Source organism: Schistocerca gregaria, chromosome 5 (genome assembly GCF_023897955.1).
Source record: "Schistocerca gregaria isolate iqSchGreg1 chromosome 5, iqSchGreg1.2, whole genome shotgun sequence".
In the NCBI taxonomy this organism is placed as follows: Eukaryota; Metazoa; Arthropoda; class Insecta; order Orthoptera; family Acrididae; genus Schistocerca; species Schistocerca gregaria.
In genome coordinates this window covers 627,991,913-628,015,927 of record NC_064924.1, presented here as the reverse complement: position 1 = coordinate 628,015,927, position 24,015 = coordinate 627,991,913, and the positions used below count along the sequence as shown (strand labels likewise).

The 24,015-nt window shown below is 41.7% G+C and overlaps 1 protein-coding gene across 1 annotated transcript in view; it reads right to left on the bottom strand.

Annotated features, from left to right (window-relative positions):
- The window catches only part of LOC126273425 (uncharacterized), a 248,580-nt gene that overhangs the window by 198,310 nt on the left and 26,255 nt on the right, over positions 1 to 24,015 (bottom strand). The window contains exon 2 of the mRNA XM_049976976.1: positions 4,208 to 4,368. Within this exon, the coding sequence (XP_049832933.1) occupies positions 4,208 to 4,368 (161 nt within the window). The remainder of the gene's footprint in view (positions 1 to 4,207; positions 4,369 to 24,015) is intronic.

Here is a 24,015-nt window from a genome sequence, read left to right as displayed (position 1 = left end):
AGGCGTGGCAGTACTTAGATAAGCACTCAACATCAACAATTTTTCCACTCTCCAGAAAAGTAGCACTTACACCAATCGAGGAACGATGTCCTTGACGTTGCCATGTCACATCAACTACAACAGCAATGTCCCTGGTTCCACCAACATTTACAGTTTCTTCTACTGCACGTTTCATAAATGCTTTAGATACAACCGTCAAGGCACCTAAAAGTATTTTTATGTAATTGCTGAACCTACTGAGAGGAGGAGGAAGGTCCATCAAACCACAAAACGTTTGAGCAGCGTACACCATCACATTGTTTACATTTCACCACTTCCTTTATCAAAGAAGATAAGACACCCACATTAACAACAACAAATCCACTACAAACAGCGTCATTGTTAACACAAAAATTTGTATCACGAGAAGGCGTTCAAATGATTCAAATGCCTCTGAGAACTATGGGACTTAAGTTCCGAGGTCATCAGTCCTCTAGAACTTAGAACTACTTAAACCTAACTAACCTAAGGACATGACACACATCCACGCCCTAGGCAGGATTCGAACCCGCGACCGTAGCAGGAGTGCGGTTCCGGACTTAAGCACCTAGAACCGCTCGGTCACAACGGTCGGCCCAGAATACGTGCCCTGTGGGAGTTTCTTGCGTGAAGAAGTGACACATTGGTTACTTTCAAGAGTGTGGCTTGCTTTGTTTGTGAACTGGTTACCACGTAATTTCCTGTTTTATGAATTTCTTGATGCGTGCCGTAGTTCGTACTTATTGCACACTAAAGGAAATGTACTTCTGCAAATATATGTAGCATTTGGGCAACAAACATTAAGTAACACGTGAACAAACTGCTTCAGCGAAACAAAAGTAAGTACTAGCAAAGATAATCATTTACAGACACTAGAAACCTGCACTGTTATCAACAAATAGAATGTATCATACGTATAATCGCTGGAAACAGAAAGTTCACAGTGCTTCTCGAAATAATACTGGTTTCTGTAACAGAAGTAAAGCGGCCGTGGCGGCATACATGACAGTAACTTGGTATATATAGATAATTTTTCATTTGAAACCCTATAATGTATTTATGAATGTAATCAGGAAAGATTATAGAATTTAATAAAGATATTAAAAATGTCGATTTTTGCACCATTTATAAGTACCCTGTATCCTTAAAGCGCTTGGAGGAGCTTATAACCACTTTCTCTTTGTCGATCGTTCCGTTCTCGAATAACACGTGTGAAAAATGAACACCTAAATCTTTGTGTGTGACCTCTGATTTCTCTTATTTTGTCACCTACCTACGTAGTTGGGAGTCAACAAACCATTTTCGCATTCGGAGGAGAAAGTTGGTGACTGAAATTTCGTGAACAGGACTCGTCGCAACGAAAAACGTGTGGTCGACTTGCTTATCATATCTGTGACACCCTCTCCCATATTTCGCGATAGTACAAGACTAGCTGCTCTTCCTTATTTTAAATGTCCCCTGTCTGGTAAGGGTAACAATCAGCACAGAAATACCTGAGAAGGGGATGGACAAGCACTGTGCACTGTGTAGGCAGTGCCTTTAGTAGAAACAGAGCGAGGTGGCGCAGAGATTAGCACACTAGACTTTCATTCGGGAAAATGATAGTTCAAATCCGCGTCCTGCCATCCAGATATAGGCTTTGCTTTCCTCGATTTCCCTAAATCGCTCCAGAAGGGTGCCGGGAAGGCTCTTTTGAAAGGGCACGGCCGATGTCCTTCCTTGTCCATCCTTGAATCAGTCCGAGCTTATTATCCGTCTCTGATGACATCGACATCGACGGGACAATAAACCTTAGTCTTCCTTCCTTCCTTCTTCTCTAGTAGAGCTGTTGCATCTTTTAAGTGCTGTGCCAATAAAACACAGTCTTTGGTCCGCCTAACCCACAAGACTATCTTCGTGGTCGTTCCAACTTAAGTTCTTCGTAAATGTAATACCTAGGTATTTAGTTTAATTGGGAGCTTTTAGATCTTTCGTGTAACCGAAATTTAACTGATTCCTTTTAGTACTCATCCGGATGAATTCACATTCTTCATTATTTAGGGTCAATTTCCACTTTTCGTACCATACATGTATCTTGTACATATAATTTAGCAACTGCTTTTGATCTTATGATGAGTTCGCTAGATGGTAAATGACAACATCATCTGCGAAGATGTCGTATTGTCTACTAAGTCACTTATATACGAGGACGTGCTGAAACTAATATCTCCGATACTTTATATGAAAGCTCTTAACGCTTCTTAAATGAAACAAACGTTATCAGCAGTCTACACCTTTATTCTTCAAGTCTACGTACGTATTTCTCAACGTGATCACCCCAGAGACGAACGCATTTCTCCCAACTAGAGACCAGTTTGTTGATACCGTTTGCTGACTTCGTTGGCGGAGTCACAACCTCACCTCTGCTCTTCATCATTACCAAAGTGAAGTCCTCGAAGGTGTTTATAAACAGATGGAAATCGGGTGGGGCCAAGACGAGACTTCAAAATGGTTCAAATGGATCTGAGCACTATGGGACTTATCATCTATGGTCATCAGTCCCCTAGAACTTAGAACTACTTAAACCTAACTAACCTAAAGACATCACACAACACCCAGTCATCAGGAGGCAGAGGAAATCCCTGACTGCGCCGGGAATCGAACCGGGGAACACGGGCGCGGGAAGCGAGAACGCTACCGCACGACCACGAACTGCGGGTAAGACGAGACTGTATGGGGGCGGGGGGGGGGGGGGGGGGGGGTGATCGGTGACAACCAACCCAAGGCGTCGGATTGTTGCAGATGTCACAGCGTTGGTATGTCGTGTGGCATTGTCTTGCTGAAAGAGACGGTGCTGCATGTGCGGACGAACTCTTCGAATTCGAAACTCGATTACAGAACGCTGTTTCTCACGCATCGACACAGTTACGTTACACACTGCCGCGTTACACGCTACGATTCGGAGCTCTCTGGTGGCAGATGGTTGCAAATACGTAGACATGAAGAGTAAGGATGTAAAATGCTGATAGCATTTGCTTCATTTAAGAAGTTTTAAGAGTTTTCAGATAAAAATTTGGAGGCATTAATTTTCAGCAGGCCTTCGCAAGATTAGGACTAGCAGAGGGCGTATAAAACTTCTTTGGGGAACGTCAGACATCGCTTCTGTTTCGCTCGATGACGTCCCCTTAATTACTACGGTCTTGAAATTTCTTACACGAAACCACTAATCCAGTCACACAAGTGAGACGATAGCCCACAGGGGCGCAATTTGATAAGAAGATAGAATGAAATTTTCACTCTACAGCGGACTGTACGCTGATATGAAACTTCCTGGCAGATTAAAGCTGTGTGCCGGACCGAGACTCGAACTCGGGACCTTTGCCTTTCGCGGGCAAGTGCTCTACCATGTGAGCTACCCAAGCACGACTCACGCCGCGTCTTCACAGCCGTAATTCCGCCGTTACCTCGTCTCCTAACTTCCAAACTTCACAGAAGCTCTCCTGCGAACCTTGGAGAACTAGCACTCTTGGAAAAAGGAAATACCTTTTGGAAGGTAGGAGACGAGGTACTGGCGGAATTAAAGCTGTGAGGACGGGGCGTGAGTCGTGCTCGGGTGGCTCAGTTGGTAGAGCACTTGCCCGCGAAAGGCAAAGGTCCTGAATTCGAGTCTCGGTCCGGCACACAGTTTTAATCTGCCAGGAAGTTTCTGATTAGAAGATGATTACGAATATGATTACGAAGTCTTTGGCGACGGAGTCCTTGCATAAAAAGTTCTCGGTTTACTTGCCGCGTCAGATTTGAAGATGCTAGCGAGGAACGGTGTCAGAAGTCTTATGGAAATGTCGAAGCGTGGAATCAACCTGAGATCCCCTGCCGACAGCACTCATTACTTCGTGTGAACAAAGAGCCGGCTATGTTTCATAAGAACGGTATCTTCTGAAACCGTGCTGGCTTAGCGTCAATATATCATTTTCTTCGAGATATTTTATAATAAGCTACAGAGGATCCACGCGATGACGTGACGCCTAACAGCTAAACATTGAGTGGAGGCGGGACTCCGCAGCTTTGCATATTACGGAAGTCCAGGGAGGTTTATGCAAAGAGGACACAGTGCTGGGGAAGGTACCTTTCGGTGGCGGACAGTGTTGACTGTGGGAGGAGGCGTGGAGCCGTACAGACGACGGAAAGAAGCAAAGTGTTGCCGGCCTACCTGCCATGGAGAATGCGTGTGTTGTGTGCGTCTGTGCCAGCGGCAGAAACGGCAGCGGCAGAAGCAGCAGCGGCGGCTGTTGCGGCTGTGAGCTCCGGGGCCACACTGACCGTCCCCCTGTGTCTGCAGCTGCGGCCGCCTCGCAGCCACCCCCCCACCACCTGCCGCCGCGGGACCGAGGCACCCCTCCACCTCAGCCGTGGAGCCTAGGTCGCGCCCGAGTCTATACACCACAGTCTAACATAACAGTCGCGACACTCACTGCTGCAAATGTTGTTACCGTTTGACAGATAGGGATTCACTAGCGCTCCAAGCGGCGAGTAAGATGAACGTCAGACGTGTCGTAAGCATAATGTTTGTTTTGCATCCATTTCCTACGTAATTTACGAAATATTTGACTAATTTTCTTTCCTCTAAGGGTTTGATTAGTATCAGAAGGCATACACAGGGTGTTACAAAAAGGTACGGCCAAACTTTCAGCAAACATTCAAAAATGGTTCTGAGCACTATGGGACTTAACTTCTGAGGTCATCAGTCCCCTAGGAGTAAGAACAAGTTAAACTTAACTAACCTAAGGAATCACACACATCCATGCCGGGGGCAGGATTCGAACCTGCCACCGTAGCGGTCGCGCGGTTCCGAGAACCGCTCGGCCATTCCGGCCGGCAACAAACATTCCTCACACACAAAAAGAAAATATGTTATGTGGACATGTTTCCGTAAACGCTTACTTTCCATGTTAGAGCTCATTTTATTACTTCTCTTCAAATCACATTATTCATGGAATGGAAACACACAGCAACACATGTACCAGAGTGAGTTCAAACACTTTGTTACAGGAAATGTTCAAAATGCCCTCCGTTAGCGAGGATACATGCATCCACCCTCAGTCGCATGGAATCCCTGGTGTTCTGACGCAGCCCGGAGAATGGCGTATTGTATCACAGATCACAGCCGTCCACAATACGAGCACGAAGAGTCTCTACATTTGGTACCGGGGTTGCGTAGACAAGAGCTTTCAAATGCCCCCATAAATGAAAGTCAAGAGGGTTGAGGCCAGGAGAGCGTGGAGGCCATGGAATTGGTCCGCCTCTACCAATCCATCGGTCACCGAATCTGTTGCTGAGAAGCGTACGAACTCTTTGACTGAAATGTGCAGGAGCTCCATCGTGCAAGAGCCACATGTTGTGTCGCACTTGTAAAGGCACATGTTCTAGCAGCACAGGTAGAGTATCCCGTATCAAATCATGATAACATGCTCCATTGAACGTAGGTGGAAGAACATGGGGCCCAATCGAGACATCACGAACAATGCCTGCCCAAACGTTCACAGAAAATCTGTGTTGATGACGTGATTGCACAATTGCGTGCGGATTCTCGTCAGCCCTCACATGTTGATTGTGAAATTTTACAATTTGATCACGTTGGAATGAAGCCTCATACGTAAAGAGAACATTTGCACTGAAATGATGATTGACACATTGTTGGATGAACCATTCGCAGAAGTGTACCCGTGGAGGCTAATCAGCTGCTGATAGTGCCTGCACACGCTGTACATGGTACGGAAACAACTGGTTCTCCCGTAGCACTCCCCATACAGTGACGTGGTCAAGGTTACCTTGTACAGCAGCAACTTCTCTGACGCTGACATTGGGGTTATCGTCAACTGCAGGAAGAATTGCCTCGTCCATTGCAGGTGTCCTCGTCGTCGCGAGTCATAGGCTGGAATGTTCCGTTGTGCCTAAGACGCCGATCAATTGCTTCGAACGTCTTCCTGTCGGAACACCTTCGTTCTGGAAATCTGTCTCGATACAAACGTACCGTGCCACGGCTATTGCCCCGTGCTAATCCATACATTAAATGGACATCTGCCAACACCGCATTTGTAAACATTACACTGACTGCAAAACCACGTTCGTGATGAACACTAACCTGTTGATGCTACGTACTGATGTACTTGATGCTAGTACTGTAGAGCAATGAGGCGCATGCCAACGCATGCACTGAAGTCAACATTACCTTCCTTCAATTGAGCCAACTGGCGGTGAATCGAGGAAGTACAGTACATACTGACGAAACTAAAATGAGCTCTAACATGGAAATTAAGCGTTTCCGGACACATGTCCACATAACATCTTTTCTTTATTTGCGTGTGAGGAATGTTTCCTGAAAGTTTGGCCGTACCTTTTTGTAACACCCTGTATATATGTTTCTAAAAATGATTCTAAAATAAGCGCAAGTATGGACAAAAACCGCGGATCTAATGGCAAGCTACAACACATTCCTGAAGAAACACTTGTGACATTGAATAGAACTGCAGTTTACCAAAAGAATATAAACACACAGATTCACATGTAAGAAGCAAGGACATGTACCTCTACATGCAAAAGCGATCGACAGCTCCTATCGTTCTGCAGGCCTACTGTGTTTGCCATTGTTGTCGCCTGTTGCCAGAAGTACGACCTTCATCTTTATATTATTCCAAGTGGGTCAAGCAACTGCCAAGTAGTGGGAGAAATATGTTGAAAACATTATAATGAGCTGATTACATTAAATTTCACGCAAAACCAAATATCTGAATAATTTTCAAACAATCTGTGAGTGAACAAGGTGCTAACAAAATGTCATCACACGAAGGAAGCAAGGAAAATCAAGTGACTAACAACAGAAGTGAATGAAACACATACCAAACGCTTTTGTAAGACACGAATGACTCCACTTAATATAACCACTTCGTCGTCAAAGCATGACTGTTTTGACGATTCACACGAATTTGGCACTGATACATAGTTGAACTGGCTGCTTCTGTGTCATAGGACTGTTTTACAGCTGTAGATGGATTGTCGAATCTTTATGGCAGTTTCCTCCTCATCGTCAGTTGACGTGGCTTATTTAGCATGTCAACAATTGTGGGTACTGCGTTCTACACGAGTTTATTGTTGTCTGCGTTCATGAACTGGTTTTGTTCGAAATGTAGCGAACAAAAGCTAATATTATTATACCGGTAAACTGGGTCTTTTTTCATAAGGTTTTCTCGTCTGCTACTAACCAACCATTTTCTGCTCCTAAAGCGAAACATTAATCATTACTACACATGTAGTTTGCAAGTAAATTCTGACGATACAGTTTAGTAACCTGATGATATATACCTCTCAGGATCCTTAGGAAAATGTAAAAAAAAGACAGCTACACTGTCTTCTTCCTGTTGTTGTTGCTGCAATTTATTGCGCTACAAACGCTCCAGCATGTAAAAACCACTGTAGAAATCAAAATAAACAACCACTATTCGCTTTCACGATCGCGCCCAACTCACAGTTTAAGTTACTGGCCGCTTGGGGTGCTGCTGGTGCGGTAGGCAACAAAATCGAGGCGAAGTGTCGTGACTGTTAAGTTAGACTGTGCTATACACTGCAAACCGCTGTCAACTCCACTGTGTAGTGCACCTCCCACTGTGGCGCTGTCGGCCAGCTGGCTCAGCGGTAAAGCGCGCGCCACGAAATCTAAAGGTCTCGGGAGCTAGCCCCGGATGGACCACAGAATTATCGGCCCGCCTTTAACCTACCCTTCAGCTGTCAGCATTTCGAAAATTTTGCAGGAACGACATGTGGTTGCGATTCCACGGTAAACTCTAGTTCCCCAATCCGAGGTGGGATTACTAGGGTAGATTAGGTTCAAATGGCTCTGAGCACTATGGGACTTAACATATGAGATCATCAGTCCCGTAGAACTTAGACAGAACTTAGAACTACTTAAACCTAACTAACCTAAGGACATCACACACATCCATGCCCGAGGCAGGGTCCGTACCTGCGACCGTAGCGGTCGCGCGGTTCCAGACTGAAGCGCCTAGAACCCTTTCGGCCGCACCGGCCGGCAGCGTAAGTATTCTCACATGTTTTATTAAGATACACTAATTTCAGAACAGTCAAATTAACGCATATTTTGACAACATCAACTTCTTTGCAATCAGGTCCAGTGCTTTTTGCTTTCTCAGTTTTACTACTGTTGTCTGTGCGTCCAAGTCCTTTAATTTTGAACTTTTTGAATCACATTTTGAATATAATTGTCAGGATTTTATTTAACTCTTTTACTTTTATTTTTGAATTTATTTCCGCTTGAGAACCAGATTCAGAGTTCATCTTTTAAGACAGATTAAACAGAATCTAACTAAAATACAAATCAGGACAACATTAGCTGCAAGCAGTTATGGGATTGACAAGAGGTTTGTCAGTAGATCATATGAGAGCGCTACTGTAGTTGTTCCGAGAGTCCTGGGTTGATGCCCCTTTTCAGAACATACAGATTTTTCAAACCATGATAAGTATGATAATATGTATTGGACTGTAGCCAGCTTCAATGAAAACCGGTAGATACAGTCATAAAGAAAGTTTTCAGCTCCTAACCTCATTTTCTTAAAAAAGGGACTGATGACCTTTTCAAAACCACTGATTCAGTTGTAATTGGATGATCTGGCACAGGGGTTTGGAGACACCAGGTTACAAACGAGGTTTCGTTGGTGAAACGCATAACTGGAGTATTTGTTTACAGAAATTATTGTGTGTATAATGTAGGGGCCAGCTTGCCCGACTGGTGCCCTTACTGTGTCCAGAATGGTCGTGGTAGGTTCATGGACGCATCGGAAGACATGATAACACATGAGTCGATTGAAAGAGATGTTTATTTAGTAATTTCAGTCCAGATGGCGTCCTCCATACTGTGCTGTGACCTGAGGCAGACCCTATCTCTAACGTCGATCAGTTGTAGAATTTTGGAACACGTATTATGTTCGAGTATAATGACTTTTATGGAGACTAGAAATCTACTCTGTAGGAATCAGTATTGGTGTCTAAAAACACGGCCATGTGAAATCCAGCTCGCGCTATTCGTCCACGAGACACAGATGGCCATAGACACGGGTTCACAGGTAGATGCCGTGTTTCTTGACTTCCGCAAGGCGTTTGACACAGTTCCCCACAGTCGTTTAATAAACAAAGAAAGAGCATACGGACTATCAGACCAATTGTATGATTGGATTGAGGAGTTCCTAGATAACAGAGCGCAGCATGTCATTCTCAATGGAGAGAAGTCTTCCGAAGTAAGAGTGATTTCAGGTGTGCCGGAGGGGAGTGTCGTAGGAACGTTGCTATTCACAATATACATAAATGACCTTGTGGATGACATCGGAAGTTCACTGAGGCTTTTTGCAGATGATGCTGTGGTGTAACGAGAGGTTGTAACAATGGAAAATTGTACTGAAATGCAGGAGGACTTGCAGCGAATTGACGCATGGTGCAGGGAATAGAAATTGAATCTCAATGTAGACAAGTGTAATGTGCTGCGAATACATAGAAAGATAGATCCCTTATCATTTAGCTACAAAATAGCAGGTCAGCAACTGGAAGCAGTTAATTCCATAAATTATCTGGGAGTACGCATTAGGAGTGATTTAAAATGGAATGGCCATATAAAGTTGATCGACGGTAAAGCAGGTACCAGACTGAGATTCATTGGAAGATTCCTAAGGAAATGAAATCCGAAAACAAAGGAATTAGGTTACAGTACGCTTGTTCGCCCACTGCTTGAATACTGCTCAGCAGTGTGGGATCCGTACCAGATAGGGTTGATAGAAGAGATAGAGAAGATCCAACGGAGAGCAGCGCGCTTCGTTACAGGATCATTTAGTAATCGCGAAAGCGTTACGGAGATGATAGATAAATTCCAGTGGAAGACTCTGCAGGAGAGACGCTCAGCAGCTCGGTACGGGCTTTTGTTGAAATTTCGAGAACATACCTTCACCGAGGAGTCAAGCAGTACATTGCTCCCTCCTACGTATATCTCGCGAAGAGACCATGAGGATAAAATTAGAGAGATTAGAGCCCACACAGAAGCATACCGACAATCCTTCTTTCCACGAACAATACGAGACTGGAATATAAGGGAGAACCGATGGAGGTACTCAAGGTACCCTCCGCCACACACCGTCAGGTGGCTCTCGGAGTATGGATGTATATGTAGATGTACGTCTATCAGCTGCTGTGGTCCTCTGATTGGACTTCTGAGAGGAGGTGAGAGCGCTCGGTCCGTCTTGTGGTTGCTCTAGCCTTCTCACAGCATGCTATGGAGTTGTTCGTAGCTTTGATGCCTGAGTCTACTGCCGTACCAGTCACTGCATCTTGCCGTGTTGACGTCTGTCATAATGTCATGCTCTTTTGTTGATCGTGACCTGCCCTTCAGCAAGCTGGTGGTGGGTTGGAGGCAGCAATGTTACAGCAGGTCGTACCCCCGTTCTGTGACCTGGTCACAGTCTCCTGTGTGGCTCATCAGTGGCAGTTGTTGTTCCAGTCTCAAAGATGGCTCCTGGCAGTCATCCTCGCCCAACAGTGTATCAAAGATGTACTGGAGAAACTGGTACAATCCTACACAAACTGTTAACTAACAGAGTATGGTGTCAAACAAATAACACGCCGTACATTGAATTCCTGAAACAATTCGAGTTAAATCAGTATGTCACACAACATAGTTACGTGAAAATGTACGACTTATTGAGAGGCAAAGCGAATAAACAAGACAAACATTTTGTGAATATAAACCATTAACACTCACACTAGTAATTGCACGCAAGTAATATCCCACACCCGATACGATACGCGGTTCTGAGTGAATTTACTTATTTCATTTATTTATTTCATTAACAGTACAGGGTAACCCACCGCCTTGAAATGTAAGGTGGGTCTTATGCTTCTGAATCTAATAGCAAAGACTTCTCATTGTTATAGTCTTATTGGTATACAGTTGTCAATGCTTTTTTTAAAAAAATAATGTTGTTGTTGTTGTGGTCTTCAGTCCTGAGACTGGTTTGATGCAGCTCTCCATGCTACTCTATCCTGTGTAAGCTTCTTCATCTCCCAGTACCTACTGCAACCTACATCCTTCTGAATCTGCTTAATGTAGTCATCTCTTGGTCTCCCTCTACGATTTGTACCCTCCACCCTGCCCTCCAATACTAAATTGGTGATCCCTTGATGCCTCTGAACATGTACTACCAACCGATCCCTTCTTCTGGTCAAGTTGTGCCACAAATTTCTCTTCTCCGCAATCCTATTCAATACTTCCTCATTAGTGATGTGATCTACCCATCTAATCTTCAGCATTCTTCTGCAGCACCACATTTCGAAAGCTTCTATTCTCTTCTTGTCCAAAATAGTTATCGTCCATGTTTCACTTCCATACATGGTTACACTCCATACAAATACTTTCAGAAATGACTTCCTGACACTTACATCTATACTCGATGTTAACAAATTTTTCTTCTTCTGAAACGTTTTCCTTGCCACTGCCAGTCTACATTTTATATCCTCTCTACTTCGACCATCATCAGTTATTTTGCTCCCCAAATAGCAAAACTCGTTTAGTACTTTAAGTGTTTCATTTCCTAATCTAATTCCCTCAGCATCACCTGACTTAATTCGACTACATACATACATAATATAAAGAACATAATATATAAAGATTTCTCTGAGGTTACAACGAATTGAATGCTCAAAAATTGTTAAAATGGTTCCATATAATTTGTTACTATATAGGTGATGAGAATATAATTTATGCGATGCAGATGTGAAAGAAAGAGAAAAAAAGAAAATGTAACACAATGAGCGTGGTTAAGAATAATTTCTAAAACGTAGAGGGAAGTGATATGCTGTATTTCGATGAGTAATACAGTCTAAGTAGCATGTTGGTTAGTAATGGCCTATTTCTATCTATTTCAGATGAGAAGGTCTCGGTAGAACCTCTAGCTATTCTCATCTGAAATGGTTCGCGCTAATGCATGTTTACACGGATTAAATTCTGATTGAGCACTTCATACATGGAATACATGAATTTTAGCTTCACATGAGAAATACACTTATATTTATAACTTGTTAGTTGAAAGAGAATATAATTCATTGTTGCATGAATGCATTATTCCTTAAATAACATAGTACATTTCTGATATATGAAATTCATTGATTATAGCTTTCAACAGAGAAGAGAATATACTTCTGTCTGCACACAATAAGACGAGCAATACATTACTGCTTGTGTGCAGTATACTTTTAACACTATGCAGGATACCATTTGGGAGGAGGGCCTCGGAATAAAAGTTCTTCGAGACTTCTCCTCCCAAGCGACATTACCTTATTACTTCAGTCTTAGTATGTGGTGCCGGTGTTTATTTGTTTTATGACTGTTGTGTTGTTCGTGACCGTGTTGTGGCATGCACTATCATACATTGTTGATTTTTGTCCCTAACATGTTGATCCCTTCTGAGTCATGTTCACTTAGTGTTCCTTCCTCGATTTCGGAATCTGTGGTCGTGTTCGTGTCCTCCCATGTGGTTTGTTGTGTTATTTGTGTTTGTCTACGCCTCCTTCCATACGGGTTCTGGCACTTGTATTCTTCGTGCAGAGTGTTCGAGACAATATCGGCTACACTATTTATTTTGTTCCAGTCATCTGGATTACGTATTATTCTGAGGGAATTATTACGTATCTGAGGGATGGAGAATTTTACGATGGCAACGCCTGTCCCATGTAGGCCGGAAATTTCACTGAGGGATATCTAGCGGGCACAATGAGACGCCAGAGCCACTGCACAGACTGCCAGGGGCAAAAGCCTCCCTTGCCCCTGCTTTTAACGATGACCCTTCAGAAAGCCTTTCTACAGGAACACGGCGAGAGATGGCAGATAAACATCTGGACAAACCCAACTAACACTGGTTACTCACTGAAGCCACCTATGCTAAAACTCGCATGAAAGAAAAAGCTATTTACTTCAATATTACACAGCAGAAGTTAAACTCTGCTCCAGGAAAGAAACGACACTTGTGATAGGCTACAGAAACTCAAGTGGGTGGGGTTATAACTAGTACGAACTCTCTGATTGGCCATAAAGAAAACGCAAGGCCACCACCTTTGATATAGGCAAATTTCAGACTGAAAATTCGCTCTTTCTCTTGCAGCAAATCGTCGAGTGTTAGAGCAAGGCGATTCGCGCCGCGCTGAAACGATTGCGAGAGTTATTATGTGAACACTTGTTCGCAGTGAGGTTTAACAGCCGAGATTTAGAATAGGTTCTCGGGTTCACAGCTCGCGCCGACAGCCGCCACTGCCGCCGCCAATGAAAGATAAACACGTGCGCTCGCGCAACGCCAGCAAGTGATATTCACTTGACACTCAGATCTGCGGTCGTCTCCGTCATTTCTATTTTTTTGCACATTCAACCATGACCTGTAGTTAAGCATATTCACGATTGTAGAGCTTAATTGAAGCAGAAACACGAGATATCCGATCTAACAAAAAGGATTGATCAGCCACTGTAGAATGCTTTATACCCTGAAATTATTGAATTGTTTTAATTGTGTACTTCTTTCTGGTTGCTCTTTATCGATCCCATGCATTAATTGGTTATTTTAATTGTGCATTTTTAGAGTAATTGGTAGCTCTGGCCCCAGTTGTATTCAATTTTTATGTATTTTATCGATCCCCAGACATGGTCATCAACCATCTTACTATTAAACAAGCTTAGAACAGTTAGGAACTTTGCTTCACAGTTTTGAACACCCAATATCAATATTTTACCATTCTGTATGTATTAAAATTATGATATTTTGATATTATGAAGTCATACTTCGTGAAATATATGAACCTTAATAACGAAAATCAAAGATTTTCCATTGTCTGATTGCATCACTGCCCGTACCGCTGCACTCTTGTGAACTCCCTACATGTGTGAGATGGTATCTTCCTACCTTGAAGGTTGTAGGTTCAACACCTGATTCCTAAAAACATTCACGTAGCGTCCTTGTGGAACGGTGGTGCAAAACAGATCAGAACCAGTCTCACAAATGTTAGTAATCAGAAAATCGAGTGCGAACGTAGTGAATGACAGCAATTCTTCTGATCGAGTGACTACTGTTCTGTCAGATGAGATATTTATCATGGTTGGGGAAGGTGTTTTATTATTAGACATCATTCACAATGACCGAACCCTCCTTCTTAATTCCTAGCCATCACTAGTCTCTCCCACTGCTAGATTTGCTTAATGGTTGCTTTTGGTTCATTAGTCCTGTTGACAAAACTATTAAGTGGATTTGTAAAGCGAATTGTGCTTCTTGCGTAATGTTATATCTGTTGTATCTGTAGCACACTTTCTGCTGAATCATTTGTAGTCACATACAGCCTTGCTGAGTCTGCGCTTTCTGTCGGCCTGCTCGCCAAGTGTAATTGCTTATGAGACACGCCAAGGCTGTTTACATACTGGCCCCGCTATGGATGCAGTATTCGGCCGGTGAACTTACAAATTTTCTGTATTCCCACGCTGAACCGTTCTGATGTGCAGCAGTAATGGGTAACTAATGTCCTAATAATAGCACATATTTAATAGTGTGCTACATTATTTATTCTTCTTTCGCCGTGTTCACTTTTGTGGTTTGGTGTTAATACAGTGGTAGTGAAAAAGTAAAAACAGCGAAAAGATTATGAGGATATTATTACGTAACAACACACAGAAACAAAATACACATGCTGTAGAAAATAGTACCATATCTGTGTAAGAGGGAGTAATGGATTTACGTCCCACTGCTAACGAATTTATTATGTATTAGCGTTTTTCACTTCATTAAATAAAGTTAATTTCTCCATTTTATTTAAATTAACCAGTCAGTAGATTATAAGCTGACATATTGTAAAGGATATTAAGCGATTCGTTCATTGTAAAAGGGAGTGTTTTCAGGAACTCAGCGATGTGATATACTTCTTCTTTTACGAATTAGCTTCCCAATTAAAATTGTGAATATTGTTACTAGACGTTGAAATTCGCTCTATCAGTTCAGAAAATATACATTGAGAACTTTTGTGTGTGTGTATGTGTCAAGGAGTGTGTGTGTGTGTGTGTGTGTGTGTGTGTGTGTGTGTGTGTGTGTATTTGAGAGAAAGAAAGGTTGGAAAGGGAAGTAGGGAGAAAGAGAGAGAGAGAGAGAGAGAGAGAGAGAGAGAGAGAGAGAGAGAGGGAGGGAGAGAGAGCCTAGGAGATAAAATCCATGATCAACGTTGGTCGTGTCCACCAAATGAGAGCATTCGAGGCAATTGTGTTGCAGTAGGATAGTAATATAGTCTTTGGATCAAATTCGACCTTGAACTTCCCTCCCCTCCCTCATCCATTTCGCTCTCCCTTACGCTCCTACACTCCCTCTTCCTTCCCTCACCCCCTAACCTCACTCTTCCTCCAACCTCCTACTATTCCTTTTCTATTTAATATTTTTGAAACAGTCTTAAAATGTAATAACCAATAAGACAACTTCCTATGGCATTGATGGGCGGGACACAACATGATTTTGATCCAGCGGCTGTGGCACTTTTGTAATTGCACTCTGTGCAAGTTGGATCAGGAATATATTTCATTTGTCTGCATGTAGCCACGTCCTTTCACGTGAACTCTCTTACAAAGTAAGCCATTTCAGGAAAGATTCCACATGATATAATCTATGCAGTTCTATAGACGCAGGAAGGAGATGGAATACCATATTTTGGTTTCCTTGCACGTTAAAACACGCACTCGTTCTACCATTATAGATATAGATCACAAGAAAAACACAGAGTTGTGTATCTCATAATATATAACGGAAGTCCTTCGTTACATTTTTCATAACACATCTGTTACAACTACGCTACAATCACAGTATGTTACATTTCCATAATACACCTATAACATAAATATATACATATCGAGCAATCACAGGCTCTGCAGACAACGTGCAAATGTATAATATGCAGGTTGAAATTACACTACAAATAATGTCACATGTACGTTAAAAATTCAGTTTATACTTTTTCTACGTTTACAACACTTTGGTTACCATTTCAGTACATTGATTTTGCAACCAGTAGGCTACAATTTCATTGACACCCAAACAAGTATTTTACTGTTAAATCAATTTTAAATGACCTCTTTCCACTCACTCAGGTGTTGACTAGCCAACTCTTCTCGAAATTGACCCCACTCTTTAGTGTTCACTTTATTATCGACTGTTTAGCATTTTCCATCTTTTACTGATAACGCCAATTTATATTGCTTTTAGTGGAAACTGTATGCAGCTTTCATGATATTATATACTGAACAGACAAATTTACCAACACAATTTAATACACGTGCTCGATAATCATCAATGGTTCATTCTGCATCTACATTTACAAGCAAATTTTGTAGACACGGAAATCTACAAGAAGCCACCGGACGGTGCCCCGCGGAGGGTACCTTGTACTGCTACTTGTCATTTTCCGTCCTGTTCCACTCGCAAATAGGGAGGGGAAAAATGACTATCTATATGCCACTTTATGAGCTCTAACTTCTCGTAACTGATGTTTGTGGTCATTAAGTACAATGTATGTTGGCGGCAGTAGAATAGTTCGGCAGTCAGCTTCAAATGCCGATTCTCTAAATTTTCTCAATAGTGTTTCTCGAAAATACCCTCGCTTTCCTTCCAGGGAACGTGCTTGACACAGCAAGTCGTTTAAATATCTCCCAAAGCATATCCGTAACACTTGCGTGTTATTCGAACCTACCAGTAACAAATCTAGCAGCCTGCCTCTGAATTGCTTCTGTGTCCTCCTTCAATCCGATCTGGCACGGATCTCAACCACTGTAGCAGTAATCAAGAATTGGTCCCGTCAGCGTCCTGTATGCGATATCCTTTACAGGTGAATAACTCTTTCTTAAAATTTTCCCAATAAACGGTAGTTGGCAATTTGCCTTCCCTACCACAGTTCTCACATGCTCGTTCTACCTCATATCTCTTCGCAAGGTTACACCAGGAATCACAGGATTACAGGTTTGATCTTCCTACTCATCCGCATTAACTTGGATTTTTCCACATTTAGGGCCAGCTGCCATTCTTCAGCCCAACTGGAAATGTTGTCTACGTCGTCTTGTATCTTCCTACAGTTACTGAACTTCAACACTTTACTTAGTTGATGAGCGTTTTTCACTTTTTGTTCTACGCATTACGTGTTATCTTTCAGTTTAGAGAGCACCCTTTTCTGGTCTTAGTCCTATGAATGCTGTGATAATGTCCTCCGGTAATTCACCTTTCACTAAACCCACTTCCTTTTTATTGATGCAAGGAACGCAATAAATGTTATTATCAGGATAACATGAAGTGTGAAGCCACTTACGCACATCACTTCTAATATCATCGTGAATAGTTGAGGTAATTACATGATATATTAAAGATATTCGTGTTGTGTAACACACTTTAACATTTTTTACCTCACATTCTTTCTACGTATATTTATACCCGTAGCGGAAATCTACAAGAAGCGTCTTAGAAATATGTAAAATAGCCAGCCCGACAGCTCCGGGTTTATCAAGAATGATGTTAACTCTATTAATTTGAGTAACAATCATATTCTCATTAAACACAACACTGCGCTTGAAATTAAGTACTGCAATCAGAGCAGCAGCTCCTTATCTACCTTCTCAACTTGTCAATAGCTTCGCAATGCTCCGTTTTCGCATGTTCTTTATAGTTTTGCCAAAAAGGCTGTTATTTATTAATTTAAAAGAATGCCTTCGAACTCTTACTTTTGCATTCATACATTAATATCGATATGTGATTTGTTCAGGGAGCTTGGCAGAATGATAATATCCTATTAATTTTGCTTAGAATAAGGTAATTGTTCAGACATTGCTTCAAGTTTCTATAGTGAATATTTTATATTATATTTTTATCATGTAATGTACAAACCTGCTTCTTTGGAACTCATGGGTTCTTGATGCTTGGTGACGGTGCTAGTTCCCTGGGAGTAATGGTACATTAAAGTGAATTTTATAGATGTTTTCTGGATACTCAAGTTCTGCTTCTAAAATGTAACCTATGTCTAAAGTATCGGGTGTGCCCATTTTATCAAAACTATTATCAGAGAGCCATGCAAAATCAGAGAGGAAGGTGTTGTATCTTTTCCCGACTGTAAAAACTGTTAATATTGAGGTATATAAGATTCAACGTCATTTTCATTATAATCAGCTACAAACTTGTTGTTTGCAATAGCGTGTTTATGCAAAGAGTCAACAAAACCACCTCTGATGCCACACTCAAAAACGGCATTCGTTCTACATCTGTTATAAGGGTAGTTTTATGGTAGTAGTTTTCAGTAAATCAGGTGAAGTCACATAAAGGAATGGTTCCATTTCGTATATTTTGTTGCAGTGTGAGCGGATATTTTTAAAGTATAGCAAGACAGTTGCTTTTGAGTGTATGTGGGAGTGGTTTCCTAATGTCTTGCATTCAGATAAATATCACACACTGCATTCTCTTTGGTCATTGCATTCTTTGATAGCTATCTGACTGTTCAGCAGGCTTTTGAACAATTCAGCTACCGGCAACAGTTCATCCAACAAAATGGATTAATCATGTACACAATTATATGGACACACGCCTTTCTTGTTAGTCAAATTAAAGTATTAATTGTCGGAGAAATGATTTTTTGTTATTGTCACCTCATTATGTTATAATTATGAGGCATATTTTTCTAGTGAGCACGACAAAAAGTTGAAGGAATCTATAAACCGAAATTTTATGTTTCACTGTTATAGCTTTGGTACGCATTTTAAACTTTTTCACGTTTTCCGCAATACAGAAAACGTCCTGGATTTTTGTTCATCGTTTTATTATCCTCGGCTTCTTCCATTTGTTCACATAGGTTCATTATTATTTAGGTACAATGTTATTGGTTGACTTATCGGTCATCCTAAAACAGTAGTTGTTAACAGACGTAGCCGAATGGCGTACAGTACGTATTTTAAAACTACAGTTACTCAGTCAAGGGCGTTAAGCGATCGCTGCACCTTAAAAGGTCACAAGGTTTATTGTGTTCAGAGAACCGCAACGGTTAGTAGTTTCCCTTCTTTTGTATACCAGGTTCTGACCACATCCGGCATGTTCTTGAGTAACGAGGTGCACGACTGATATTTGAAGTCACTAATAGCAGCATGAGTAAGCGTAACATATATCAAGACGGAAAAGGATTGATGCCTGCAGGAAGCAGTTTAGAAGATGCTAATCAAATTTAAGATAGGGAAAATGAAATATTAACATGCACTGCACAGAGGCGAATACCATTCTCTTACAGATCTCGAAGACAGAATGAAAGTAGTAACAGTCGCCATAGGTGTATGTGAGCAGTCAATGTTGCCACTTTCCATCCTTGACCAAAACGGTAAAGAGTTTGACCGTGTGGTACAATAAAAGGTATTCTCATCCCTCATCTACAAGTATACCGTCGATACAGAGGTGTTTCGTGAATGGGACCAACGTAACACACTTTGCAACGAAAATCAGTTTTTTTAGACGGTATTTTCTCCTAATAACTTTAGATGAACTTCGTGACTTACAGCACGCAAATGGATGTAATGCAGAAACGATTGCTTAATACTAGTTGGTGATAATTCCAGTACAATATATATGTAGACAATAGCATTTTGTCGCTTCACCTGACGGATGTAGTTGAAGAAGTTGCAGGGCTCATTTACCTCGAATTGCAGAGGGCATATTATTGACGTTGTAGCTGTGGGCTGACCAAGATCAAAATATGAATCTGTGTAGAATTCCATTGTCTAAGAAGAGAACTCCTGGCGGATTGCATTCACAGTAGAAATCCCAACCACTCTGTTGTCCTCTATTGTCCCCCTGTCAGCGATATTTGTCTAGGATAGTACTACTCGTTCTGTTTCTCAAGAAACCATCCGTTGCATTCCGAAGTTAACCGGAGAAAGAAGTGTATTTCACTGTTAAACATTGGGTGTATGGACTTGATGTTCTTCTTTTCGACTTAAAATGTTCTTTTGGTCCTGTGACATATTATTTTATTAGAAAATTTACGGGCTTGATATTAGGTGCCTAATGCCTCTGATTTGTCATTTCCTGGTTGATTTGGTAATATGAGGATGATTTCCTACTAAAAAATTTCCTAGGTCACACTTTTGGTTTCGAGAACAAGTTACCGTTTTTCCTGAACCTGTTAATCTTTTCAGAGACAGCAATGGCGTCTGACTATCTCACCTTTATTTAACCATTCAGCTTTCTATGTGTGGTTGTGTTTGTATCTGTATAAGTAATAATGGACCATTATAAGTAAAGAGACATTCGCTTTTCCGTGATATACAACAGGGAAAAAACACACCGTCTTAACATTACATGTCAACGTTTTTAAAACACTACTAGTATATTTGGTCTGATTTATTACACGTATTGCAGTAACGTTATCATGTAAGGTGGTACCGATTGTACAGATATTTAGCCCAGAGGAACGATAGCTAGCAACATATCAATTGTTACTAAACCAACTTAAAGATCTACTAAGGAAACAAAAACCTGAATAGAAGAAATTTAATGCATTCCGACAGTAAACGTGACAGCCAGAGATGTGGTTAAAGAATAAAAGCATTTGTTTCGCGTCATTTATTCCCTATTCTTAAGAGCTGGAGAAAAATGTTACAGGGGAGATAATAATACTATAACTACCAACTACGTGGGACCCTGGGCCAGTTTGACTTCCAGCTGTCAGTTGAAGGTCATACACTTGCTCAACACTTGCCCTCATCAATGATGTCACATGTTACGCCCCATGCCTGCGCGATGTCATGGTGATGACAGATTCAGAAAGTCAGTCACATCCCACTGTTACACCGGCCATCAAAACCAGACAACTAAGTGTGGCCCAGTATTTTACTGGTCCTTAAAATGAAACAGCCAATCAAAATGTAGTTATCATGTTCAAAAGTATCTGAATTTTTATTGTCATGTTAAAAACTATATTTCTGCCTCTGTATTACTTAGGGTGTTTCAAAAATGACCGGTATATTTGAAACGGCAATAAAAACTAAACGAGCAGCGATAGAAATACACCGTTTGTTGCAATATGCTTGGGACAACAGTACATTTTCAGGCGGACAAACTTTCGAAATTACAGTAGTTACAATTTTCAACAACAGATGGCACTGCAAGTGATGTGAAAGATATAGAAGACAACGCAGCTGTGGGTGCGCCATTCTGTACGTCGTCTTTCTGCTATAAGCGTGTGCTGTTCACAACGTGCAAGTGTGCTGTGGACAACATGGTTTATTCCTTAGAACAGAGGATTTTTCTGGTGTTGGAATTCCACCGCCTAGAACACAGTGTTGTTGCAACAAGACGAAGTTTTCAACGGAGGTTTAATGTAACCAAATGACCGAAAAGCGATACAATAAAGGATCTGTTTGAAAAATTTCAATGGACTGGGAACGTGACGGATGAACGTGGTGGAAAGGTAGGGCGACCGCGTACAGCAACCACAGAGGGCAACGCGCAGCTAGTGCAGCAGGTGATCCAACAGCGGCCTCGGGTTTCCGTTCGCCGTGTTGCAGCTGCGGTCCAAATGACGCCCACGTCCACGTATCGTCTCATGCGCCAGAGTTTACACCTCTATCCATACAAAATTCAAATGCAGCAAACCCCAGGGCCGCTACCATTGCTGCACGAGAGACATTCGCTAACGATATAGTGCACAGGATTGATGACGGCGATACGCATGTGGGCAGCATTTGGTTTACTGACGAAGCTTATTTTTGTCTGGACGGCTTCGTCAATAAACGGAACTGGTGCATATGGGGAACCGAAAAGCCCCATGTTGCAGTCCCATCGTCCCTGCATCCTCAAAAAGTACTGGTCTGGGCAACCATTTCTTCCAAAGGAATCATTGGCCCATTTTTCAGATCCGAAACGATTACTGCATCACGCTATCTGGACATTCTTCGTGAATTTGTGGCGGTACAAACTGCCTTAGACGACACTGCGAACACCTCGTGGTTTATGCAAGATGGTGCCCTGCCACATCGCACAGCCGACGTCTTTAATTTCCTGAATGAATATTTCGATGATCGTGTGATTGCTTTGGGCTATCCGAAACATACAGGAGGCGGCGTGAATTGGCCTCCCTATTCGCCAGACATGAACCCCTGTGACTTTTTTCTGTGGGGACACTTGAAAGACCAGGTGTACCGCCAGAATCCAGAAACAATTGAATAGCTGAAGCAGTACATCTCATCTGCATGTGAAGCCATTTCGCCAGACACGTTGTCAAAGGTTTCGGGTAATTTCATTCAGAGACTACGCCATATTATTGCTACACATGGTGGATATGTGGAAAATATCGTACTATAGAGTTTCCCAGACCGCAGCGCCATCTGTTGTTGACAATTGTAACTACTGTAATTTCGAAAGTTTGTCTGCCTGAAAATGTACTGTTGTCTCAAGCATATTGCAACAAACGGTGTATTTCTATCGCTGCTCATTTAGTTTGTATTGCCGTTTCAAATATACCGGTCATTTTTGAAACACCCTATATATATATATATATATATATATATATATATATATATATATATATATATACTGATACTCCTGAGCCATACTGGAACTCATCTTTATCTACGATAATGACACAGGCCGAAGCACTAAACTAAAACGTGTACCAGCACTGGAATTCGAACTCAGATCTCCTGCTTACTAAGCAGATGGGCTAGCATTACGCGACAGTGGCACTGCAGCTACAAAACTTGGACGGATGCACGATTACCCTACTCCCCCGACTCAAATTCCAGCTCATTCATCAGCCTATTGCTATTCCCTTTCTAAATTTGCATCAGTAATGCTGAGGCTCTCCAGTATTGGAATAGCACAATAGTATTGAGCAAAATGGGGTTAACCCTGCCTCTACATCAAGAGAATCAACTGTATATAATTAATGTATCACCTACACCTGAGGTACAGGCAGGATTAACCTCATTCCGCTCGTTGCTAAGACGCTATTCCAATATTGGACAGTCTCGACAGTACTGAGAGCAGCAGTGTAGCGGGGAGGGAGACATACTAGGATAATCCGTGCAGTTATCGTAACTGTGCACTGCCGGTGCGGCATAACGACTAGCGCATCTGCCTGCTACGCAGGAGACCCTGGTTTGAGTCCTGCCACTAGCACAAAATTTTAATTCCTTGCTTCGGCTTTCCTCATTAATCTGATTTCATTGCCTACTCCCCGTGTTATTGAATAGCAAAGCTACAAAAACTTGCATTTTCTGCCAAATTTGTCTGTAAAATTAACTGTAAACCACTTATTCGGCACACTACCCATTCAATTCTTACCAGCTTTGATTTATCCATTGCTCTTTTTTATTACAATAGAATAGGCTTTAACACTTTCAGTGCTTGCAAAACTTGTTTATTTTTTGGTATTCTGTATTTTATCAGAATAGTGATTAATGTTTTCAGTGTTTGCCAAACTTGTACTCACTGGTGTTTTGTATTTTAATAGAACAGGTCCTATCCCGTATATGTGTATGTGTTATATGTCAGATTAGCCATTATTTAATGCCTTATTTATTGGCTTTAGAATAAAATCTGGACAGGAGCCTCACCGAATGCTGTGACTGGTCTTGTGGCAGTACCAGACAATTTCGTAATTTAAATTCCTCATACATCTGTGAAAAAGGTATCTATTTTGGTAAGACGACCAACTGATTCTTGTAAATCCTTGTTACTTATGTTTTTCGAACTACCCACTTGTCTAATAATTACCTAGTGATTTGTTTGTTTTCGTTCCTGCCCTCTAGGCTTAACTAATTCCTTCTGTATATTTGTCGGAAACTGCCGTTGTTTTCTTACCTGTACCCCTAAAGGGCATGATATTGGTGATCTACAGTTCAATGGTGTATTGTACATACAAGGGAACCTTAATATT